The sequence below is a fragment of the Bipolaris maydis genome (genome assembly GCF_028858645.1).
Source record: "Bipolaris maydis strain C4 unplaced genomic scaffold PSV08scaffold_8, whole genome shotgun sequence".
Lineage (NCBI taxonomy): Eukaryota > Fungi > Ascomycota > Dothideomycetes > Pleosporales > Pleosporaceae > Bipolaris > Bipolaris maydis.
In genome coordinates this window covers 10,940-31,468 of record NW_027093864.1, presented here as the reverse complement: position 1 = coordinate 31,468, position 20,529 = coordinate 10,940, and the positions used below count along the sequence as shown (strand labels likewise).

General features: G+C 45.7%; 10 protein-coding genes across 10 annotated transcripts; 5 read left to right on the top strand and 5 right to left on the bottom strand.

Annotated features, from left to right (window-relative positions):
• Positions 1-166: 166 nt before the first annotated feature.
• Positions 167-1,924, top strand: PSV08DRAFT_181040 (cytochrome P450; the record flags this gene model as incomplete). Its single annotated transcript, XM_014218667.1, has 3 exons — positions 167-333; positions 427-765; positions 844-1,924. The coding sequence occupies 3 exons, from the start codon at positions 167-169 to the stop codon at positions 1,922-1,924; spliced, it is 1,587 nt and encodes a 528-aa protein (XP_014074142.1).
• Positions 1,925-1,979: 55 nt separating this feature from the next.
• PSV08DRAFT_181199 (uncharacterized protein) lies at positions 1,980-3,158 on the bottom strand (the record flags this gene model as incomplete). Its single annotated transcript, XM_014218666.1, has 3 exons — positions 1,980-2,113; positions 2,179-2,950; positions 3,024-3,158. 3 exons carry the CDS (start codon positions 3,156-3,158, stop codon positions 1,980-1,982), a joined length of 1,041 nt encoding a protein of 346 aa, XP_014074141.1.
• Positions 3,159-4,193: 1,035 nt separating this feature from the next.
• On the top strand, positions 4,194-5,075 carry PSV08DRAFT_371447 (uncharacterized protein; the record flags this gene model as incomplete). Its single annotated transcript, XM_014218665.1, has 1 exon — positions 4,194-5,075. The coding sequence occupies one exon, from the start codon at positions 4,194-4,196 to the stop codon at positions 5,073-5,075; it is 882 nt and encodes a 293-aa protein (XP_014074140.1).
• A 1,669-nt stretch (positions 5,076-6,744) lies between these two features.
• On the bottom strand, positions 6,745-8,061 carry PSV08DRAFT_181056 (uncharacterized protein; the record flags this gene model as incomplete). The annotated part of the gene is made up of 4 exons (XM_014218664.1): positions 6,745-7,171; positions 7,278-7,683; positions 7,750-7,772; positions 7,856-8,061. The coding sequence occupies 4 exons, from the start codon at positions 8,059-8,061 to the stop codon at positions 6,745-6,747; spliced, it is 1,062 nt and encodes a 353-aa protein (XP_014074139.1).
• A 2,241-nt stretch (positions 8,062-10,302) lies between these two features.
• PSV08DRAFT_371445 (cytochrome P450) lies at positions 10,303-12,075 on the bottom strand (the record flags this gene model as incomplete). Its single annotated transcript, XM_014218662.1, has 4 exons — positions 10,303-11,326; positions 11,379-11,556; positions 11,604-11,910; positions 11,959-12,075. 4 exons carry the CDS (start codon positions 12,073-12,075, stop codon positions 10,303-10,305), a joined length of 1,626 nt encoding a protein of 541 aa, XP_014074137.1.
• A 649-nt stretch (positions 12,076-12,724) lies between these two features.
• On the top strand, positions 12,725-13,621 carry PSV08DRAFT_247767 (S-adenosyl-L-methionine-dependent methyltransferase; the record flags this gene model as incomplete). The annotated part of the gene is made up of 1 exon (XM_014218661.1): positions 12,725-13,621. The coding sequence occupies one exon, from the start codon at positions 12,725-12,727 to the stop codon at positions 13,619-13,621; it is 897 nt and encodes a 298-aa protein (XP_014074136.1).
• Positions 13,622-14,132: 511 nt separating this feature from the next.
• PSV08DRAFT_181815 (ergosterol biosynthesis ERG4/ERG24 family-domain-containing protein) lies at positions 14,133-15,631 on the bottom strand (the record flags this gene model as incomplete). Its single annotated transcript, XM_014218660.1, has 4 exons — positions 14,133-14,380; positions 14,452-14,761; positions 14,919-15,040; positions 15,100-15,631. The coding sequence occupies 4 exons, from the start codon at positions 15,629-15,631 to the stop codon at positions 14,133-14,135; spliced, it is 1,212 nt and encodes a 403-aa protein (XP_014074135.1).
• A 461-nt stretch (positions 15,632-16,092) lies between these two features.
• Positions 16,093-17,134, top strand: PSV08DRAFT_371442 (uncharacterized protein; the record flags this gene model as incomplete). Its single annotated transcript, XM_014218659.1, has 4 exons — positions 16,093-16,307; positions 16,371-16,712; positions 16,768-16,925; positions 16,992-17,134. The coding sequence occupies 4 exons, from the start codon at positions 16,093-16,095 to the stop codon at positions 17,132-17,134; spliced, it is 858 nt and encodes a 285-aa protein (XP_014074134.1).
• A 154-nt stretch (positions 17,135-17,288) lies between these two features.
• On the bottom strand, positions 17,289-18,191 carry PSV08DRAFT_247766 (uncharacterized protein; the record flags this gene model as incomplete). Its single annotated transcript, XM_014218658.1, has 1 exon — positions 17,289-18,191. One exon carries the CDS (start codon positions 18,189-18,191, stop codon positions 17,289-17,291), a length of 903 nt encoding a protein of 300 aa, XP_014074133.1.
• A 1,381-nt stretch (positions 18,192-19,572) lies between these two features.
• Positions 19,573-20,526, top strand: PSV08DRAFT_181813 (uncharacterized protein; the record flags this gene model as incomplete). Its single annotated transcript, XM_066091888.1, has 6 exons — positions 19,573-19,627; positions 19,683-19,762; positions 19,819-19,908; positions 19,966-20,049; positions 20,106-20,342; positions 20,392-20,526. 6 exons carry the CDS (start codon positions 19,573-19,575, stop codon positions 20,524-20,526), a joined length of 681 nt encoding a protein of 226 aa, XP_065948970.1.
• Between the last annotated feature and the right edge of the window lie 3 nt (positions 20,527-20,529).

Sequence of the window (20,529 nt, the reverse complement as noted above, 5' to 3'; positions counted from 1 at the left end):
GTTGTGGTTTGCCTGTCTAGGAAACCGAAAGCGAATGCTGAAGAGCGTGCGGGCATAAGGCGTGAGGGCAAGATAAGTAGGGTAGCAGAAGGAGTAGTTTGGTAAGTGCCCCGTTCTAGGACATTCCTCAATAGTTACTTTACCATTTGTATTGCCTTTTTCGACCATGCAGCTGCAGTTGGCACACGGGGCAACGGCGGCGGCAGCAGGCGTAACTGCACACGTCGGCTACTTCAACAGAGGAGAGCACCATAGTAGCGGAGCGCGATGGCTGGCTGGCGGTGCGGCGGCGGTGGGCACTACAGCCGTGTTGCGGCGATATGGAGCGACGGCGTGGGATGCTATGACGATGATAACGACGACGACGACGTCAAGCACGATGGAGAGCTCCCAGAGCTCCCAGGAATATGCTACTAATATTAGTAGTGCGCGTGGGCACAATGAACAGGAGGACTGGCAGGCGTGCCTGGGCTGGGCACTCAGCGTCTGGATATGCTTTTTGGCTGGCCTCTATACTACCAGTCTGCTCATATATCGCCTGCTTCTCCACCCGCTCAACCGCTTTCCTGGCCCCTTTGCGGCGCGCATCGGCGATCTATGGCTGTCGCTGCAGCTCGGCGGCCATGACATGGACCGGCTTAGCCAGCAGCTGAGCACTACATACGGAGCCTATGTGCGCGTCGGCTCCTCGACGTTGATGCTCACCCACCCCCAGGCCGTGGCCGCCATCCACGGGCCTGGCAGCCGCTGTCGAAAGGCAGCCATGTACGACTTTGAGCAGCCTAACCGCGGCATCGCTACGCGCGACATGGGCCTTCACGCTGCCCGCCGCCGGCTCTGAAGCAAAGGGTTTGGCGACAGGGCGCTCCGCTCGTATGAAGCGCGCGTCGCTGTCTATGTGCAACACCTGCTCGCCCGTCTGGAGCAAGCCCGTGGCCAGCCCGTCGACGCTGCCCGGCTGACCGAGGCTTTTGCCTTCGATACCATGGGCGACCTGGGCCTGGGAAGCGACTTTGGTATGCTGCACAGTGCCACAACGCACGCCGCCGTCCAACAGCTCGTCCAGGGCATGACCATCATGGGCCGCCGGCTACCCATGTGGCTGATGCGCCTGCTCGTCGACATTGCCCAGTCGCTCGTGCCCACCGAAGCAACAACGGGCTTCCTGGCCTTTTGCTACCGCCATCTCGACCGTCTCCTGCTCATGGACGACCTCGAGCGCGTCCAGCGGCCAAGCCTCATGGCTCCCATGATTGCCCACTACGAGCACCAGCCACCCGCCCATCGCGACCTATCCGCCCTTCGCAATGATTGTCGTTTCATAGTCATTGCTGGTAGCGACACCGTGGCAGCCACTCTAGCATTTGCCCTATTCTACCTCGCCAAACATCCCCAACACGTCCCTCATGTACGGAAAGAGTTGCAGCCACTGCGGTCCGTCAACCGTCCGTTCCTCGACCATCGCCTCCGTGATGCTGCCCCATATCTCAACGCAATCATCAACGAGACGCTGCGCCTGCACCCTCCTGCATCGACCATCATGCGCATTACCCCACCCGAAGGCATTACCGTCGCTGACACCTTTGTTCCGGGCGATATGACCGTCTTCTCCTCGCAGTATGCCATCGGGCGCTCCGAAGCCCTCTACACCAACGCTAATGACTTTCGTCCCGAACGCTGGCACTCGCACCCTGGCCTAGTCAAAGATGCATCGGGCTATGCACCCTTTTCAGTGGGCCAGCACAGCTGTCTTGGTCGGCCTCTCGCCCTCATGGAAATGCGTCTTGTTCTTGCCGAAATTCTATCTCATTTTAGTCTAACGTTTGCACCCAACTTTGATCATGCCTCCTTTCTAGACCGTGTTCATGATTGCATGTCGTGGCATATTAGCAGCTTGGACCTGTGTTTTACTCCACTTGACTGAAATTCTCAATCTGGTTGGATAGTATGCGTATAGTATAGTAGTTGTAAAATGCTATCTACAAGAAGGCCTTGACCTGCTCCTCACTCCACTCCCAAAACGCACTTGCATGACCGTTGCCTCCCTCAGCTTCGCTTCTGGTCGCATCAACCAAATCATTACGGATAGGATAGAGTCTGCCCCATGGAACAACTAATTAGTTGGAAACACAACGTCAGTCATCATCAGAATCACAACAGTCGCATGTGTGTACTTACTCCAAGCTCCAGAGTCTTTTATGCTCAATGTAGGCGATAAGGCAGCAAATAGCTCGACGTAAGCTCCATATCTAGGGGGAAATAGCACGGGCCTCAGTGCAAGCTTGAACAGTGATCCCCCTTGGCGATATAGGTCGGACCTCAAATGGCCCGGATTGATTGGAAAGCTCAAAATGCCGCCACTCGCATACCGCTTCGCACACTCGACTCCATGTAGCCAATTGCCAGCCTTACTTAGCCCATAACGCTCGAGCGGCGACATAAGCGGCCAGTAGTCAAGGTAATCAGCCGACAGCCCCCGTTCATTTTCTCCGATCGTCTCGGTGCCTATTGAAGACACCCACACAATGCGTACAACACCAGCATGTTCCTGGCGCGCCGTCGCCGCTAGCACGCCTCTGAGCAGGCGCGTGAACAAGAACGGCGCTAGCACATTGACTCCAATGTGCACTTCGTAACCCTGTGCTGTGCGAGCTTCGCCATTAGTGTCTTCGAGCGCTTGCACGCCTGCATTGTTGATGAGCCCATGAAGGCTGTTTTCGAGCGAGACAAATTCCTCTGCTGCTTTCTTGACCGCATTCAAATCTGCTAGATCTAGCGGTAGAATAGCAAGAGTGCCCAACGACTTGGGCACTGCTGCCTGAATACTGGCCATGGCAATCGACGCCTTTGTCCCAGGTCGCACTGCCATGTACACCTTAGCATTCTTGGAATACAGGATTGTAGCCGTCTCTTTGCCTACGCCTGAGCTAGCGCCAGTGACAATGTATACCTGTTGTAGGCGTTATCATATGCAGCTCTTCTGCCCAAACCGCTGCTTAAGACGAGTTTTCTTTTCTACACACCTTGCCACTAAGATCAGGTACCTGCTCTTCGGTGTATGTCGGCTTTGGTGGAAACATTTGCGTCCACATACTTGACATTGGCTGCGAGCCCACTTCAGGCCTCTTTGCATGGCTCGGTGCTTTCGCTGTCGGCATAGTATCGGTTGCAGCGTTCATTCAGGAGATAGTTGCCGACTAGGTCGATGAATAAAACACAGTAATATGCAACATACCTTCATCTTGCTAGCAACCTCCTTGATAAATGAGGGGTACGTGAGAGCTCCACTCCTGATAGGATAAAGCTGTTTCCGAATCCAGAAGTTGACTCCGAATTCACCGACAGTATCTCTGTTGAATTGGTATTACTTGCGATATTAGCTATTCTAATTTTGGTTCAGCACAATGCATCAATATGACTCGCACCGCTATACCACTCGGAATATGACGAGATATTGCAAGTTCCCATAAAGCAATTGATCTGTGTTTACTTAAAGTAAGGTTTAGGTTAGCTGCTGACGTAAATCTGACCATACCCTAAAAGGCAACTCAAGCCGATTCTAATTCTGTGCATTATCGATCACATCCGCAGCCACTCTCAAAGATTAAATTTGCTGACGCGTTTGGCTGATAGGAGGTACTAGGATAATAACGGAATTCGCACAACTGCAAGGAGGTACGTGCGAAAAAACAGACTTTGAGCCAACTGTTTCTTCGCAAATAAACTTCCACAGGGAAAGTTACCAATTTCCTGCATTCAGGGCAAGGCTTCTGATCCTTTCGTATTGCTACTGTTCATCTTTACTCCCAATGTTTAGTTTTTCTACCAAAGTGCTGCTGCTAGCGCCCGGCGTTTATGCAGCTGCCTTCTTAGACTGGCGAGCACAAGAAGCCAACTCTAGTTGCAAAGTCATACCCGGTGACAATGCTTGGCCATCCCAACAAACATGGAGCCAATTGAACGACACCATCGATGGGCGTTTGATACGAACTATTCCTCAAGCGGCTGTATGTCGGCCAGGAGGTTATGGCAGCCTATCGGAAAATAAGACCCAATGCGCTGCACTACAAGAAGAATGGGACTACCCCCAGGCATTGTGCGTTCACCTATGCACCTGTTTTTTCCTGCTAGACCTTGATACCAGAACATGCTAACACTTGGCACCGCATAGTTTGAATAAGGCGGCTGAGGTAATGAATTCCTGGTATCAAAACACGTCCTGCAGCCCATTCTACCGACTTGATCAGTCTTGTACACTAGGAAATTACGTCAGCTACGCCATTCCCGTGTCTGGTCCCGATGACGTCGTCGCCGCCATTAACTTTACGCAAGCGCACAACGTACGTTTAGTCATCAAAAACACAGGTCACGACTTTCTGGGCAAGTCCACCGGAACAGGTGGTCTATCACTCTGGACTCACAATCTTCAATCCAAGGAGATCGTAAACTATACCAGCATTGCATATACTGGCCCTGCTATCAAGGTTGGGGCTGGTGTCACGGGTGGAGACGCTCTTCTTCATGCATCTCAATTTGGGTACCGCCTTGTATCAGGCGATTGCCCGACAGTTGGTTACGCGGAAGGATACTCGTCTGGGGGCGGTCACAGCTTGTTGAACAGTGTACATGGCCTAGCTGCGGACAATGTACTGGAGTGGGAAGTAGTCGCAGCAGACGGGAGATATCTGACTGCCAGTTCATCCAAAAATGAAGACCTTTACTGGGCGCTTTCTGGTGGCGGAGGAGGTAATCTTGCCGTTGTTCTCAGCATGACGGCAAAGATACACACCGACAGCGTCATCGGTGCCGCAACACTAAGCTTCAATACCACCGCCAGCCCTAGCAACGCCTCGTACGTCTCCGCAGTCAACTCATGGTGGAAATTCCTACCCACTCTTGTCGATGTTGGCGCATCCCCTTCTTTCAACATACTCGATGGCAAATTCATCGTCCATAACACTACGGCACCGGGAAAATCAGCAAGCGAAATGTCCGAACTGTATGCGCCCTACCTAGCGCAACTTGACGCACTGCAAATCCCCTATAATTTCGCCACGTATGCTGCTACATCCTGAAGATTATTATAATAAGAAACAAACGCCCGTTCCTGAACGGTCCGTTTCTAGTACTTGGGTCCTTCTAGTATCAAGACGGATCACGGTAAGCCGAGATAGCCGATGACGTGCTATGATGATCATTACGGAACTACAACATATCCGAGACAAGTGCTACATAGGGTTCGGATTTAATGTAGGCGGTTAGTATGTGCAACTGTCATGTCTACGCTGGTAAATAGGGTGTCGGCATGTCGGCTTACCATGGAATATTAGCGCCGTACCATGGGCGGCACACTAGGGTTAATTTGATGTGCGCTATCCACATGCGACTAGCGCAGCAAATTTTTATATATTTATTTTAGCAACACGTTTATAACACGTTCCTATTATATACTACTAATACTACTAATACACACTATTACTACTATTGCTATATTAGATTTCCTATTTACTTAACTAGGAAACGTTTAAAATAAGTTCCTAACTCGTTTAAGAAGTATCATCTGTTAGAATGCGAGCTTCTGCTAGCTAAGGTAGCGGAAGTAGCTGCTTGTTCTAATAGTAGCTCAGATGTAGTCTTTGTTACTACTTGTCTAGTAATAGACTCAGAGGCAGCTTATCGAAGGTTCTAGCTAAAGAGATAAATAAGAGATAAAGATATCACTAGGGGAGAGAGAATAATTGAATTATCTTCTTAAGGTAGCTTAGTAGAATTCGCTCTACTCTTCTCTACTTTCTATTTACTAGCTATTCTACTACTATTTATATTAGTTAACTTAGATTCTAGAAGAATCTTCTTAGTAGTAGCTTGCATAATCTATAGAGTAATAGATAGTTATTACTAAACAATAGCATAATAGCTTCTAGTAATAGATAAATTAATAAGTCTTAGTTAAAGGTTAAGTATTCAAATTCTATTAGAGATTAGCTAGTGAGCTTATATCTCTAATATAATATAGTATTATACGTAATTATACTAACAAGATTAGAGGGGCGACCTATAATTAAGTAGATAGAATTAAGCTAAAAAGTAATCGCTATAAAGAAATGAATTAAAGAAGGTGCCTATCTATATATAAAAGAAAATCATAATATATAACATAAGCTAGTTACGTAATACTATACTATATTTTCCTACTTAGCTTTTATTACTTAGCCCTCTTAAGCGCTATAGAACTATTATCAACCTCTAGAGTATTATATCTTTTTACTTCTAATCTTAATTAAGGCTTAAATAAAGATTAGCTTGTTTAGTTATAGGCTGCGCTTAGGAGAATAACTCGCGGCTTATATTAGATATTTTATCTATCTTGCTACTAAGACATTTTTAAGGATAGATACTTTTGAGGGAAGACACTTTTGAGGTAAGGTATAGCAACGCATAAGCCAATTCTGAAGCACTCTTGCTGGCTTCGCCAGCAAACCAACATATAGAAGCTAGAAAGACCTATGGTAGATACGAGGGGTCGTAAGATTAGCTGTACTTAAGAGACGGTCGTCGTATGTAAGATCAGACGAGACGCGACAGACGAACACATAGATCATCATCATCAATCAATACCTATCACATTCAGCATTAGTTACTATCCTTAAGACGCATTTATAATCCAACACTAATATGTATAGTTATTTGCCTAAGAATAGACTACCTAAGTTAGATTTAGAATGAAAATCTTCTGAACTAGCATCATGGGTCCTCCTTATCATGAATTTCTTCTCGATACTCGGACCTTACGGCCATCGTCACGGTCCTAAGAATACCTTCTTCAGAGTTATCGTCTGTGCAGTTATCCTCGGGTAGCTCCGAAGTTGTTACCATTGTTACAATACCCCGATGCTGATCTTGCTTATGATAAGATACAGGCCAATTACTGCTTGCAGTCTCATTATGAGCATCTACTTTTGCAACAGAATGATTGCTATTTTGTTGCGGTATTCGAGATCCAAGAGTAGAGCTGTTCGTGCGATGGATTCCGTGTAAAGTATGGTTTCCTTCAGCATACCGATCGTCACGTCTGTCAGAACTGCTGCGCACAACTTTCGAGATCATGACCGCCATCGAAAGTTCGATATTGAGTTTAACAATGTAAGCAACAGGTGCAAATTGAACATAACTAAGAAATGATGTTAGTTTTGATCTTGGCGCAAAGGACCAATTCCAATAAATTAGAACATAGGGAGAAGGAAAGGGAAGTCAAGAATGCGTGTGAGAAAACTTACGTATAGCCATCTGGCAACCTTAGTAGTCCCAAAAGCAATGCATCCATAGATGTGGAAACACCCACAATTGCTGTATTGAACCGAAAAAGTCGCATGTACTTTGTCAATCCGTTGGCAATAAGTCGGTAGCGTACCAGGTACAGGAAGTATACGTTAAGTGCTAAATCAACGACAAGGAAGAACGACTTTTCGACCGGTTCCCATACATGATTTATGGCAATGATAGTTGGGCTTACTTTCATTTGTGAAGGAATCCAAATGCAGCCAACAGATATGTTCACAAGACCAATGATTATGAAGAGTCCCCATTTGAGCAACCGGGCTTTCTTCTTGTCAACCATGATCAAACTAACACGATTGGCGATGATGAGTGGAAGAAGTTGCGTTTGGAACGACCATAATAACACTATTTTTCGTCTCAGTCAGTCAAAATTGACAGGAATTTTGGGTTTCATTTGAGTGTACTACGTACCAGTACCGAAAAAAAAGCCATAACTTTTACAGCTTAGTTAGTTGAGGCTTCTCTAAGTAAAAACAAGGTTCTATGGCAACTGCCACATAAAATCGAAACGACTGACCTTGGAGGGACGATACCACATAGATGCAGATATGTTACGATAGCAAATACAAAATTCACTATTGTGTCCGTCCATATCATCCAGAGATAGGCATGATGCAAGGTCCTTGTGCGTTGCCATATGCTCCAAGTCTGTTGCAATGCTTTCCCTGCAGTGGGCAAAAACAATCCTAGAAAGACACCAAAGAATATTGAGTAGATTTCCATTTTTGAAACAGTTGAGTACAATGACAATCGTCTTAGTGGATCGATTGAGGGATTTTTGAAATTGCGCAACCCTCACCAATTACATATATAATTGTTGAGCGTTAGGAGAGCAAATGCACCGAATCATAAGCATGGCATATCCTTCCTCTATCAAGCAACACGAGACGATCTACCGTATAAGTCTGGAAGACAATAGGCCATGCTTGACTGGTGGCCATGCATTTGGGCCCTTTGAATGCGACTTGGCAGATTTAGTAAGACCGAGAGATTGGCCGCATCAAGGGTAGTCCCTCCTTATATCAGGTCGATCCTCGGGCGATCAGTCCAACTAAACATGCTGGCCCAATCAATCTGAGGTTCTTTTGTATACCCCTAACCTCTGGACTGGTAGTGGCGCGCGCCGCCGTCCAGACAAACGTCAATTTGAATGGACGCGCACAGACAATGCAGGGTCAGCCGAAATTGGGTTCCAGCTCTTGCGCATCTCCTAGGACGCTTACTAAAGATGTGATAGCGTTGTGTCAGAACTCCTTTCCCCGCAAACTCTTTCTTGGGCGCCAGTACATGTTGGGTAAGTGACCTGAAGATCAACCATGCTCTTTGAGTAAATGACATGCGCGAACTGAAAACTAATTTTTGGTCAGCAGTATACTATCTCTTGATGTGTGATGGACAATCTTACATGGTGGAATGCTTGGTTTACGCTCTACTATAATCCACACAACTACAACCAGATGGCATGCAGAATCTTAGGATACAGACCTTAATTTTTGACTATTCTTTACACTTTGGATGCTTGCAATGAAGCTTTTGTGTAGACAGCAATACTGTCGTTTGCTGCTTGCATATGTAGTGGCTGTCAGGTCTGAACGATTATAGTTAAGTCAGTGAGGCTGAGATTAGCGTTGGCTAAGCTGCTGACACGTTCTCCTACTATATATCATCTCACTAGTCAGATGATCCGCGAGTGACATCCTGCCTACGTGACTGTCTACGTGGTTAGATTGCGCGCAACGTCCAAGGTCCTGTCTGGTGTCGCCAATTCTAACTCCTTTTCAGATTGCAATTATGTTAGCAAAAGAAGCAACTAGCGTTGTGAGTTGCGGAGCTAGGGATGTAACGGCGCAGGTAAGGCGAGTTGAATCTGTACTAGACAAAGAATCACTTAAGGGTATATTGGGCGCAACTTCTATTGAAGCCTTTTCCTGCCCCATATACATATGTAGCCCACAACTCTTTTATCTTTCTTGCATTCTGAATTTCTTCCATCAACCTTTATTTCGCCAACAAATTCGTCGCCTATAGTGTTGGGCAAGTTTGGGTGATACACTTTAATAAACATCCTGAATACCTTAGGGGGTAGTTTCTCGCCAATGCGTGCACACTGACTCAATGGCTTCAACAGGAAGACAGGAGCAAACGAGTCTCGACATGTGTGACAATTGCATCATCAAGGCATATCAGTTTCAAGCCGGCTCACCCATCAACGGAGGAAATGCACTCCGAGAGAAATACAGCTCTTTGACAGCAAGTTGTTCAAAGACGGGGTTTCCGCTAGCAAGCTCAACCACTCCTTTTCCTGGGTATGTGGATCACCATGCGTTGTCTGAGAGCTGAGACTGGCTTCCTTGAAGGGCGAATCCCAGGGGTACTTCGCCGACCGAGTGTTCTAGAAAAATTTACAGCATCAAAGCTGGCGACACATGCCGATCAATCTTTGAAGCTCAGGGAATGGGTACAAGTTAGCTGCTGGCCAACAACAATCTCGCACCTTTTTGTGCCAAGTTTTCAAAAAGTGGGGATCTCTGCATCTTAAACACTTGCAAGACATATGTTGTTCAGGCGAATGATACCTGCCTGGATATTGCTAAAAGTAACAGACTTAGCCAGGTTCAGCTATATACAGTAAGTCTCTGCTTCCTTACTCATATGCTGAATACTTGCCGCATGGAAGCTAACACATTTTCCTTTGTGCAGGGAACCCTGTCCTTGGATATCTATGTAATAAAATCGAGAAATCAGTGGGCGATTCCATCTGCGTGTCGCCACCTGGCGATGCTGATTTCAAACCTAACCCGACGACTACTATGGTTAATAGGGTGTTTTGGCCTGTTTCACCGTCCGTGCGAGAGAGTATAAACTACCAGTTAAATAAGTCTTTTTAATTAAAACATCGACAAGAGTAAGCTAATTTAAATCTAGAAACTTACTTGAATTACCTGTTGCAAAGTATTGCTGTAACTATCTAGATTGTATATAACATGGGAACCTATTCGCAATATGTGCGCCTCCTGCGCCCCCATCGACTTGATAGGCACGGTTTCCTAGAACTGTTCTAATGCACGGATTCGGGTGTGTTTGATCCCAATCGTCATAGCCTGGTATAATGTCGAATTGGCCGACTGTCATGGCTAATACAATCTTCAGCTCAAAGATAGCTAAAGTCTGCCCAATGCAATTCCGAGCGCCGAATTCAAACGGTCGCCAGCCACCTTTTGGTGGGTAGAGCGCCTCTCCTGGCTTGGTGAGCCATCTCTCAGGCTTGAATTCATGTGGGTCTTTCCAATATTTGCTATTCCGCTGCAATAAGAGATGTATGTGCCACACGTTACATTCGGCAGAAGGAAATGTGCGGCCACTCTCATCGACCATCACAAGGTCAGGCTTCCCTTCTCTTATAGCGGAAGCCGGCGGGTAAAGTCGAAGAGCTTCTTTAATGATACATAATGTATAAATGAGTCGATTCAAACTTGGTGGATCATCCCGTATCGCAGTCGCAACATCTCGGCAATGGCTAGTTCCGTAGATATCATTGATCTCAGCTCGGATTCTTTGGAGTGCCGCTGGATGCTTTGAGAGAAGAAAATAGCAGTACGCCAACGTGCTACCAGTTGTGTCGTGACCAGCAAACAGAAAGAGACGTATTTGAGAGGAAACAATGCTCCTGAACTGCTTGTTAAGGGAAGCTGCAGGACCATGATCGAAGAGATATCCTTGCAAAATCGCTGTGACTATGGAGCTCGATGTTGAATCCGAAAGGTATTTTTCTTTCTTAGCAGCCATTCTTAGAGTGTTATAACGGTTATCGATCTCGGAAAGAATTAAGTTATCCAGCTTCCTAGCCGAAATGTATCGCAGCAAGGGTCGAATAGGGTTCAGACGGCTGACCGGGTTCAGATCTAATCCAACTGAAGTGCATTCAATCAAGGTACGTAAACTAGACGCTATCTCACTCTTTTCCTTCTGACAATTTATTTGAATATCGCTGGGCAGTCGTTAATTTGTCTCCTGTTTGATGCAGGCAAGACCTTACTCACAGAGACACAGCAACTATCACATCTATGGTAAGGTTGAGAGTCAGGTCCTCTAGTTGCACAAGGCTTTTCTTGTACGCGAGGTCTTCGAGATTATCTACGAATGAGCAGGTTTCACGTATGATCGCTGGAACCAAGCTCAGGATGTAAGCTGAGCTAAAACAAGGTTCTAAAATTTTCCCTAAAGCTGTCAGCTTTTATCTGAGATCACTCGTGGGAAGACCCAACTCCACGTTTTCCATGTCTTGTCGGGCATTGTGAAAAGATTTGGTCCACCAGTCAGACGCACGGATGCATTGACTAATTCCATGGGCTTGTGTAGAGAATGCCGTTGCATCTGTTGTCCACAAGACGGCGTCGCCGTTATCAAAAGTGGTTTCGCAAAAGGCGATAGATCAAGGTAGAAGACTCCATCGGGAAAATCGTCCAGCATGTGCAAGAGGACGGTATTGATTGTCGCATCGGTCGGTACATTTGCCTTGTGTTTTAGAAACTCTTTAAAATGTCCAAAAATTGGATGATACTTGGGCATTGGCTGGATCCGCTGTCAGAGAATGTCAAGACAGGTCATGTTATGACTTACGAGCCCAGCATTTCTCAGCTTAGACATCAACCGCCGAGCTTGAATAAGCTGGAAAATCCATCGAAACAAGCACGCGAAAGTAGCAATAATGATTGCAAACAACACAGAGGAAGGCATCATAAGGGAAGAACTGATTATGTTGTGAGCGTTCAAGCTGCAATGATAGGAACAGAGGACTGAGATAGGATGTTGGTCCATATTGCAGGCCTGAAATGGCAAATTACTTGGCGTGTTCATTTGATCAGATGCGGTGCTTGAAGCAACTACCCTGTATGCCACGTCAGACCGACAGAAAATGCATAAAATACCCATGTTTTGGTACAGTGATTAGAAACTGCGGCTTCACCGTTGCAGACGGCATTCTAAAAGAGCGGTCATCAGATCGAGGATTGGCCAATCACACTGAACTGTTTTGCAACACACATCCAGCGCTGTACCATTTACAGAAGGCATGTGTGTCTAAAATCTTTTCGGCAGCTGCATGTAAGGGCGAAAAAGCAATCAATAATGACTGCAAGCCCAAAGGTCGGTGAAGGAACCTGAATCCTTGTGGCAGCCAGGGTATTCCCTTGAGTCACGAACACGTGTAATTTCTTGGTGAAAAAAAGCCGCTGGGACAAGGACGCTTATCCTATCGTGGCTTTTGCTTTTGGTCGTCACATCACTACTTTCATAGAGTTCTCTGGGACCCAGATGTGCGATTTAAAATCGACTTAAGATACTTGGCAAATATTCCAACAAGCGAAAGCTTAGTCCGCTCAATATCATGGCTAATCTACTATCATCGTCCGTAGCGGAATTCTACGACCTTATGACTCCCGCTCTATGTCGTGCACTTGGCGGATCCCTCCACTTCGGCTATTGGGACATTTCTACGTCGTCCAATGACAAAAGATCCACAATTACGGACGCCACCGATCGCATGACCGCTGAAATTGCACGAAGACTTCGCCTTTCACAACCGAGACAGTCAGATAGGTTTTCCATTCTTGACATCGGCTGCGGTACTGGCAAACCCGCTCTCCAGATTGCGACAAAGCTGGATGCGCTTGTCACAGGAATTACAAATAGCAAGTCTCAGATGGATATTGCAAAAACGAAAATTGCGCCCCAGCTTTCAATCAATGTCGATAATCCATTGTCTGGACCCGGCCTCGAGTTTCTGCATCTTGACATCAAGGAAGCAGATACCTGTCTCCCCACTGCATCTTTCGATGCTGCTTACGCTATCGAATGTCTTGTGCACATCGATGAACAACCCCTAGCCCTCGCACAAATAGCACGCACTCTACGGCCTGGCGCGCCCTTCATCATTGGGGATGTATTTTTCGACTCTCATGAAGGCTCAGTTGACGAAAGAAACGCCCAACTCCTCGCGCGGTTGTGTCAATTCTTCCAAGTATCTCGTTTGCCCACAGCAGACCGATACAAACGTCTTTTATTAGACGCTGGGTTCACTATCGAGTCTTTTACGGATGTGAGACGAAACGTGGTAGGAACATTTGAAGCAATCAGTAGAACATTCGAAGGAATGAAGGTCGACCCACTGATGTTGGCCAATAAGGACTTGGGTCGTCAGATCGAGGATATGACTAAGGATATGAGTAAAATGAGCAATTTGAAGGAATTTGGGTATTGTATTATTACTGCTCGGCGGGTATAAGCCTGGCTATCAATCTGATTGGCATGAGAATCTTATCCTTAGTGCTAAAGCTATTGAACACTATGGTTTGAAATACATGTGTCCTGACAATGAGAACAGACTTACATTCTCATACAGCTACTTCAGATACCCTACGGACCAGTCGACATTCCAAGTAAATTATATGAAGGTGGCAGGCCTATATTGAGTGAAAGCGTACATTTTCTGATCATCGTCTAATGAAAGTGATGAGAAATGGTAGCTCATCAGCTTGGTAAAGATGTCGCGTGAAGTTAATTTACATAGCTTAATTATGCATGTGAAAGGTAGCCTCTATTTCAATATATCGATAACACTCACAGTAAAAACTCATGTCAAACAGCTTGTAGAACATTTCTTCCACAATAACGGTCTGCATGTGCCTTCTTTGGTGAATCATCTAGTGATGTTTTCAGGACACCACGAATAGTGATTGTTTAACGTAATCGATTAGCGCTCCTGTTAATACTGACGGCAGAACCCCTTCATTCGATCAATATAAACCAGGGACCATACGCCAGGGGACCTCGCGGCAATATTCATCCCATGCCTTGCCATACTTTTCTTGACATCGAGCTTCGTCTCGGTGACATCTATGAATACACATCAAGGTCATTACCACCGCCTCCGCATACGGAAAAAATGAATCGGTGCCGCACGCAAAGCAGGATGCCCAGGTATATATCACGCTTCCTACGTAGTTTAAATGGCGAGCAATACCCCAAAAACCTAGTATGACCACTTTGAATTAGTTGATTGACTTAGTCAAGAATGCTGAAATTGCTTTGACTTGCCTGAGCATAGCAGAACACCTTCATGGGATTTTCCATCAGACGTTGTGTACTTGGTGCGAATAATCCTCGGCTTGTTCCACCATATCGTACAATATCCATTGGTGGCTTTTACCACGCTCTTTTGTTGATCAACAAAGTGACGTCCAGCCCAACCTATGACGAAAAATATCACTGTCATAACCACCTTGGCCTTTGAGAGTGAAACTGGATGGATGGCGAGGTACTGTGACTGGAGTGTCCAGAGATGAGGCATCATACCTGCAAAGCCATATATGCTGTAGAAGGAAAACCGTTCATGGCTCCCATCGAGAGTCTCGAGAAACCAGTTCTCGAACCAGAAGAACTCAGTAACGACAACAAGACGAAATATCACCACAATGATCATGCAGTTGCTCACGAAGCCATGAAGCTCGTATTGCCATGCGGCAAACGAAAGATCACTGGATATTATGAGTGTCTCAGTACTCCCAGAAAAAGACACAGACTGACATAAGAGTCCAGAGCAATATGCCTCCAGTTCGGCTAGCATTGAAATGCTTCCAATCGAATAGCTCTCCTGTCCGTGGGTGTAATTCACCACCATTCATTAGGTCTCGCCAAAAGCCATCTAGGGCACATATCCGAGTCAGCAAGGGTCATCGAGCATTCATAATCATTTACACATACCCATTGAAATTGTTTCACCATGATTATCTGGCCAAGTCTTCGACTTATACCTGAATATGGCTATAAGGACCGCGCAATAAAGGTTGGCAGAAGCGAGAAGTTGTCCCCAGTGCTTTGCTATCCATGATAGTTCAATATTGAAGATTTTAGAAGCTGCTAACGCCGTAAATAGAGTTAGAGCCCAGGCAGTCAACCCATTAAGCCGGTAGGATAGCCGCCGACCACCTGGAGTTCGCGGTGCGATGTGTAAAGGACCTGGAGCATACTGATACAATGCAGCTTGGTAAACAACCCAGCCAAGATATGCCAATGATGAAGCTAACGTCGGTCGTGGGATACGATCTACAACAAAGCCAATGATATCTTTCGCCGATCTGATTGCTAAAACAGTGTCTGAGAGACTTGCTTCGTAGTATTCGTATGCTATCCAGTATAACAGACAAACCAGCGGACTCGAGATAATCAAAAACAAGCAAATGGCTTCTTGAAAGACCGGATGGAAGCCATTGATGGGACTGAGTTTTGCTGCCATTGCACAATGATGCGTGGTTGGGTTTAGCTGATGTGCTCACCCGACTTTTCAAAGCCTAGATATATAGTCTTTGCTTTTCTATGTCCTCCATACTTCTCACCGCCTCCTGGCCTGCCCGAGTCTCACCGCACCTTTTCCTATGAGCTACTGCACGTTAACGATGTCAAAGGTCTTAGGTGATCGGCAATGCATCATACTTGCTTCTGATGCACAACTTATGCAACAGCATATCACTGCGTATGCTTACATGAAGCGGTGTCCATGATCTTCATATCGCAGACAACCACACTTCATTGCTTTTTACAACAGCAAAAAACAGCTTGAAACCATAGATTCTGGGAGATAGCAGCGTTCAACTCTGAAGAGCTACAGTAACGGTTTTGTACCAGAAGCTCACATTGTTAAAAATAATTCATATCACGCACTTATCTCAAGTTGGAGTCCCATTTGATTTCGGAATCATGAACATACTCCTAGACTTGGTGGATCCCCTGGTCTTCGACTCCATGTACGGAACGATTAGTCACGGTTTACGAAGAATGTTATGCTCAGGACAAGAATCATTTTTTATATCTGGATCTGTCCATAAAATAGTTTGTAATTCCATACTGGAGCCATCAAACTGGGAAAGATCCGGTCTCTTTCGTCAAAGCACAAGTATATTCTTCTTAATTCTGTAAGCAAACTCGAATCCGACTTTCGTAACTTTTTATTGATCCTATCTAATCTGGGTAAATAGCATTACAACTATTTTCTTTTACTTCGCCTTCGGCTCGCTCTGCCATGGTTTGCACTTTCAGCCCGCCCTCCACCGAAAGCCGAAATGGGACAAAGAACAGATAAAATTCGAGATATACAGCTCCCTTCTCGTTATTGTCAACCTGAGTCTCGCTACTGTGCCCATCTTCCTAGCTCAGATACACGGGTACGCAAGAATCTACCCATACATGACCACAACCGTATGGTACGAGATTGCTCAGTACCCATTATTCTTCCTCTTCAGCGAAACGGCAATGTATTGGCTACATCGAATGTTCCATGCGCCTTTTCTGTTTGAGAGAACGCATAAGGACCATCATCGGTACGTGATGCTTATAAGAGCCGGAAATGAGTAACCCACTTATACCCAAGGACAGTTTCACTTCGCCCACGGCATTCTCCGCTTACGCCTTTCACCCGATTGAAGCATTCGCCATGAGCTTACCCGTGTATGCATACAGTTTTCTGTTGCCTATGTCAGATGTCGCACAGCTGGTCGTGTTTATAGCTTCGAATATTGGTCCTTTTTTGCTGCGTATGTTTTACTGGTGATCTTTCGATAATAAAAGGTTCTGTCTAGCTAACGTGACTAAATGAGCAGACGATAACAGCGTACCTTTCCACCTTGTACATCATAAGAATACCAACTTCAATTATGGCCAATTTTTACCGCATTGGGATATTCTATGCGGGACGTATCGAGAGCCGAACACTATCTTAAAGGCCAAGCACGTTGATCAGTAAAAGGGAGATTCAACCGATAAAAGTTCAATCGCACGTGTTGGATTCACTGCAATTTTCGACTGAGTCATATGATTCTGTAACCTCAACCACGTAGTGTACAAATGTATCTGTCAATGAAGCCTCTTACTGTAAATACAATATGAGACGTACACTCCTAACTTATGTCGCCAAAGAATTCTGAGAGCGGGGTTGGCACAGCCCAGGATGGTGGCACAGCGAGTAATCCTCCATCTGACACAATCTCCGCGCCTGAAATGTACCCTCCAGCCCGACTTGCCAAAAATAAAACCGTGCCCGTGAGGTCAATCACGCTCCCCGCCCGTTCCGCAGGAATATATTTTCTTTGAATTGAACCCTTCTTCGTTGGATCGTCGCGCGTAAGCATCTGCAGCATACCAGCTGTCATGCCTTGTCCATAGATGCCCGCAACTAACACATTGATGCGAATGTGATGCGGCATAAGGATACCAGAGAGTTGTTTCGCTAGAAGACCAATTGCAGCTTTGCTAGCGGCGTAGCCAAAATTGCCATATGTGGCTTTTGCGGTTCCGGTTATAGATGAAGTAATGAGAACTTGGGACGTTTGGAATAAGATATTGCGGCGATTACCTTCATCGAGAAGGGCCAGAAAAGCTATGATGGTCTCGAGTGTACCAAGTGTGTTGATACGATACACTTCTGCGTACATGTCCACATCGACTATGGTTTGGAGCCCTTCTTGAAGGGACTGCACGCTTGAGGGATCCATGACTGCCTTGGGAATGTCGTTGATGCCTGCATTGGCAAAGAGAAGGTTGATATAACCAGCTTCGGACCGAATTTGGGCAGTTGCAGCGTCAAGAGAGTTCCTCGAGGTGACATCGCAGATGATAGGGATAATTGCAGATGGTTTGGAAGAGGTAGTCTTGCAATGGTCCAGTTCTACTCCACGCCTTCCTAGGATATAGACCTTGGATGCGCCAGCGGCAACAAGGGCGTGCGATACTTCTCTCCCAATCCCTGTCCCGCCTCCAGTTACTGCAGCGACGAGGCCTTTGACAGAAAAGATGGATGTCATGTCAGTCAGCGCGTCAAGGTGTGAAGGCGTTTATGCCACAGCTTGTTGAAAGTGAGTATTTTTGAAGGGAATCCACTGTAGTTGATCGGACTGTCCAATTTCTAAAAATCAAGCTGTACTTGTCGGATTTGAATGAAGAGTATCAACGTCCTAATAGGGACGATCCGTACTAACCGGATCTGTCAAAGTAGACATTTTCTTATGGTACCTAATCCTGCAAGTTGATGCAGCTCAACTGAGTTACATTAGTTGCGCAACTCTTTTCGCCTGATAGGCAACACCAGTGGCTAGGGTTCTCGAGCTGAAATCCCAGCAAAATGGCAAACAAAAAGCGGTCAATCTGGAACAGCGCAGGCGGCCTTGGGTAGTCCCTTCTTTACCACAAACGAACATGGCTACCTTATTCGTGTTGCTTAAATCATGTGTAACAGGATACCCCTCTAAAGCTTGAATATTGTTTTGGCTACGATACTGCGCATCTGCACTAACCTCGCTATGAGCTTCGTCTTTTTCAAAACAACCCATGACATCAGCATCTGCTTTTTCTGAGGGATAAATGCAAATCGTTTGCTTTTTATGCAATGAATGGAGAATTAGCCATAATAGAGCAGATCAACATGTATATCTTGCATTCTTTTAACTGCAAGCAGAAAATGTAATGTGCAAGAAGCGGTAAGTACAATGTGCTGGCCGTGGCGGAGCATTCCTCAGAGCCCATCAGCAGCATGAATACTCCGTGCATGGAGCTGCAATCGATAGACCGATCGATGCAAGCGGAAAAAGTACTGTGCAAGAAGCGGTAAGCAGAACGTGCTGGCCGTGGCGGAGCATTCCTCAGAGCCCATCAGCAGCATGAATACTCCGTGCATGGAGCTGCAATCGATAGACCGATCGATGCAAGCGAGTGTAATACCCAGATACCTGGCGAGACGAGGACCTCGCGAAGTAGTGTTATCTCCTCATGCACAAAAGGAAAATAGTGGTAGTGATATGGACACCAGTTGTCATGATTAGACCCCACCAAAGTACCAAAATTGTGTTCGATGTATAAGATATCTAGGAAAATAATCATGATATATTTGGTTATATCACTGGTTACGCTATCTTGCGCTTGCCAGGATTCATAGAGCTCATCAGCAAAACTGTCATCAAAGCTAAAAACATATGCAATGGGTGGAGGGGTCCTGATACAATCAAGACAGCATATCCATTTATCCAGGGTTCCATGTCGTAATTAGATGCCTAGCTACGACATGCGCTTGACCACAACATAGCAGATTATGCACTTCCAGAAATCAATTCTTACTTGGCATTGTATCGAGGGACAACATATATTGAGAACATCTTGATAACCATAATTTCATGTAAACTAGATTTTAAAATGTTGTTAGAATATCCTCAAGTCGTACTGTTTCTGATCGCGTGTGCTGCGATAGGTACGGCGTCATATGTACGGTCTCATCACGTGAAGGTACACACCGACATTGTCAGCAAACTTTGAAGCGTTCATTGCGACTGATTTCAATAACCAGCCTCATTCTGTCAGATTACCCCCGTTTGTCCCCCTTACAGTACGTGGACAATTACCTAAATTATTTCGCAGAAGGTGGACTCACATAGTGCGAAGCGCAATGAGATCATCTTTACGCCGGTGGAGTCAATGACACAAGCTCTACGTCAGCATGGACCCGTAATCTCGATCAGAAGAAATGGCAAGGTAGTTTTTCAGCAATGTTAAACTTGAAAGTAGACGCTAATGTTCTATTCTTGACAGATCGAATACCTTGTATCAGAAGCGTTCACTCGTCGTGTTCTGACAGATGAATCATCGTTCAGCTTCGAGCATGGCATTTCAAAAGTGAGTGATACCGTGTGTCACTCCATGAAAGGATAATAGTTGAGTAATTCTCGCAGTTTCTTCACCTACATACGGTATTCCGACTGCATGGTGGAACCTTTTTCCGTGATATGGATTTCATTCTGAAAGACTATCTGGGCCCATCAAAAGAGAAGATGATTCAAAAGATTTGGTCTATTTTCAATAGTAGTTCCAGCGCCTTGGCAAAATCGTGCCCCACAACACCTATCGATGTTCTACCTCTTATCCAGAAAACCATGGCAGAGGCCACAATTAGTATCTTTTTTGGTTCGGTAAGTATTTTTCGTACTATTCGAAATCGAAAATTTCTAATCTAAGGAGGATTATGAGAGTGAGGAGAACATCCATCGCGTTATTCATATTGCTGAAGACATTGCCGACTTCATGGGCCTATTTCAAAATCAATCCAAATTAGTTAGATTTTCACCAATTTTGTGGCGAATCTATACATGGTAATTA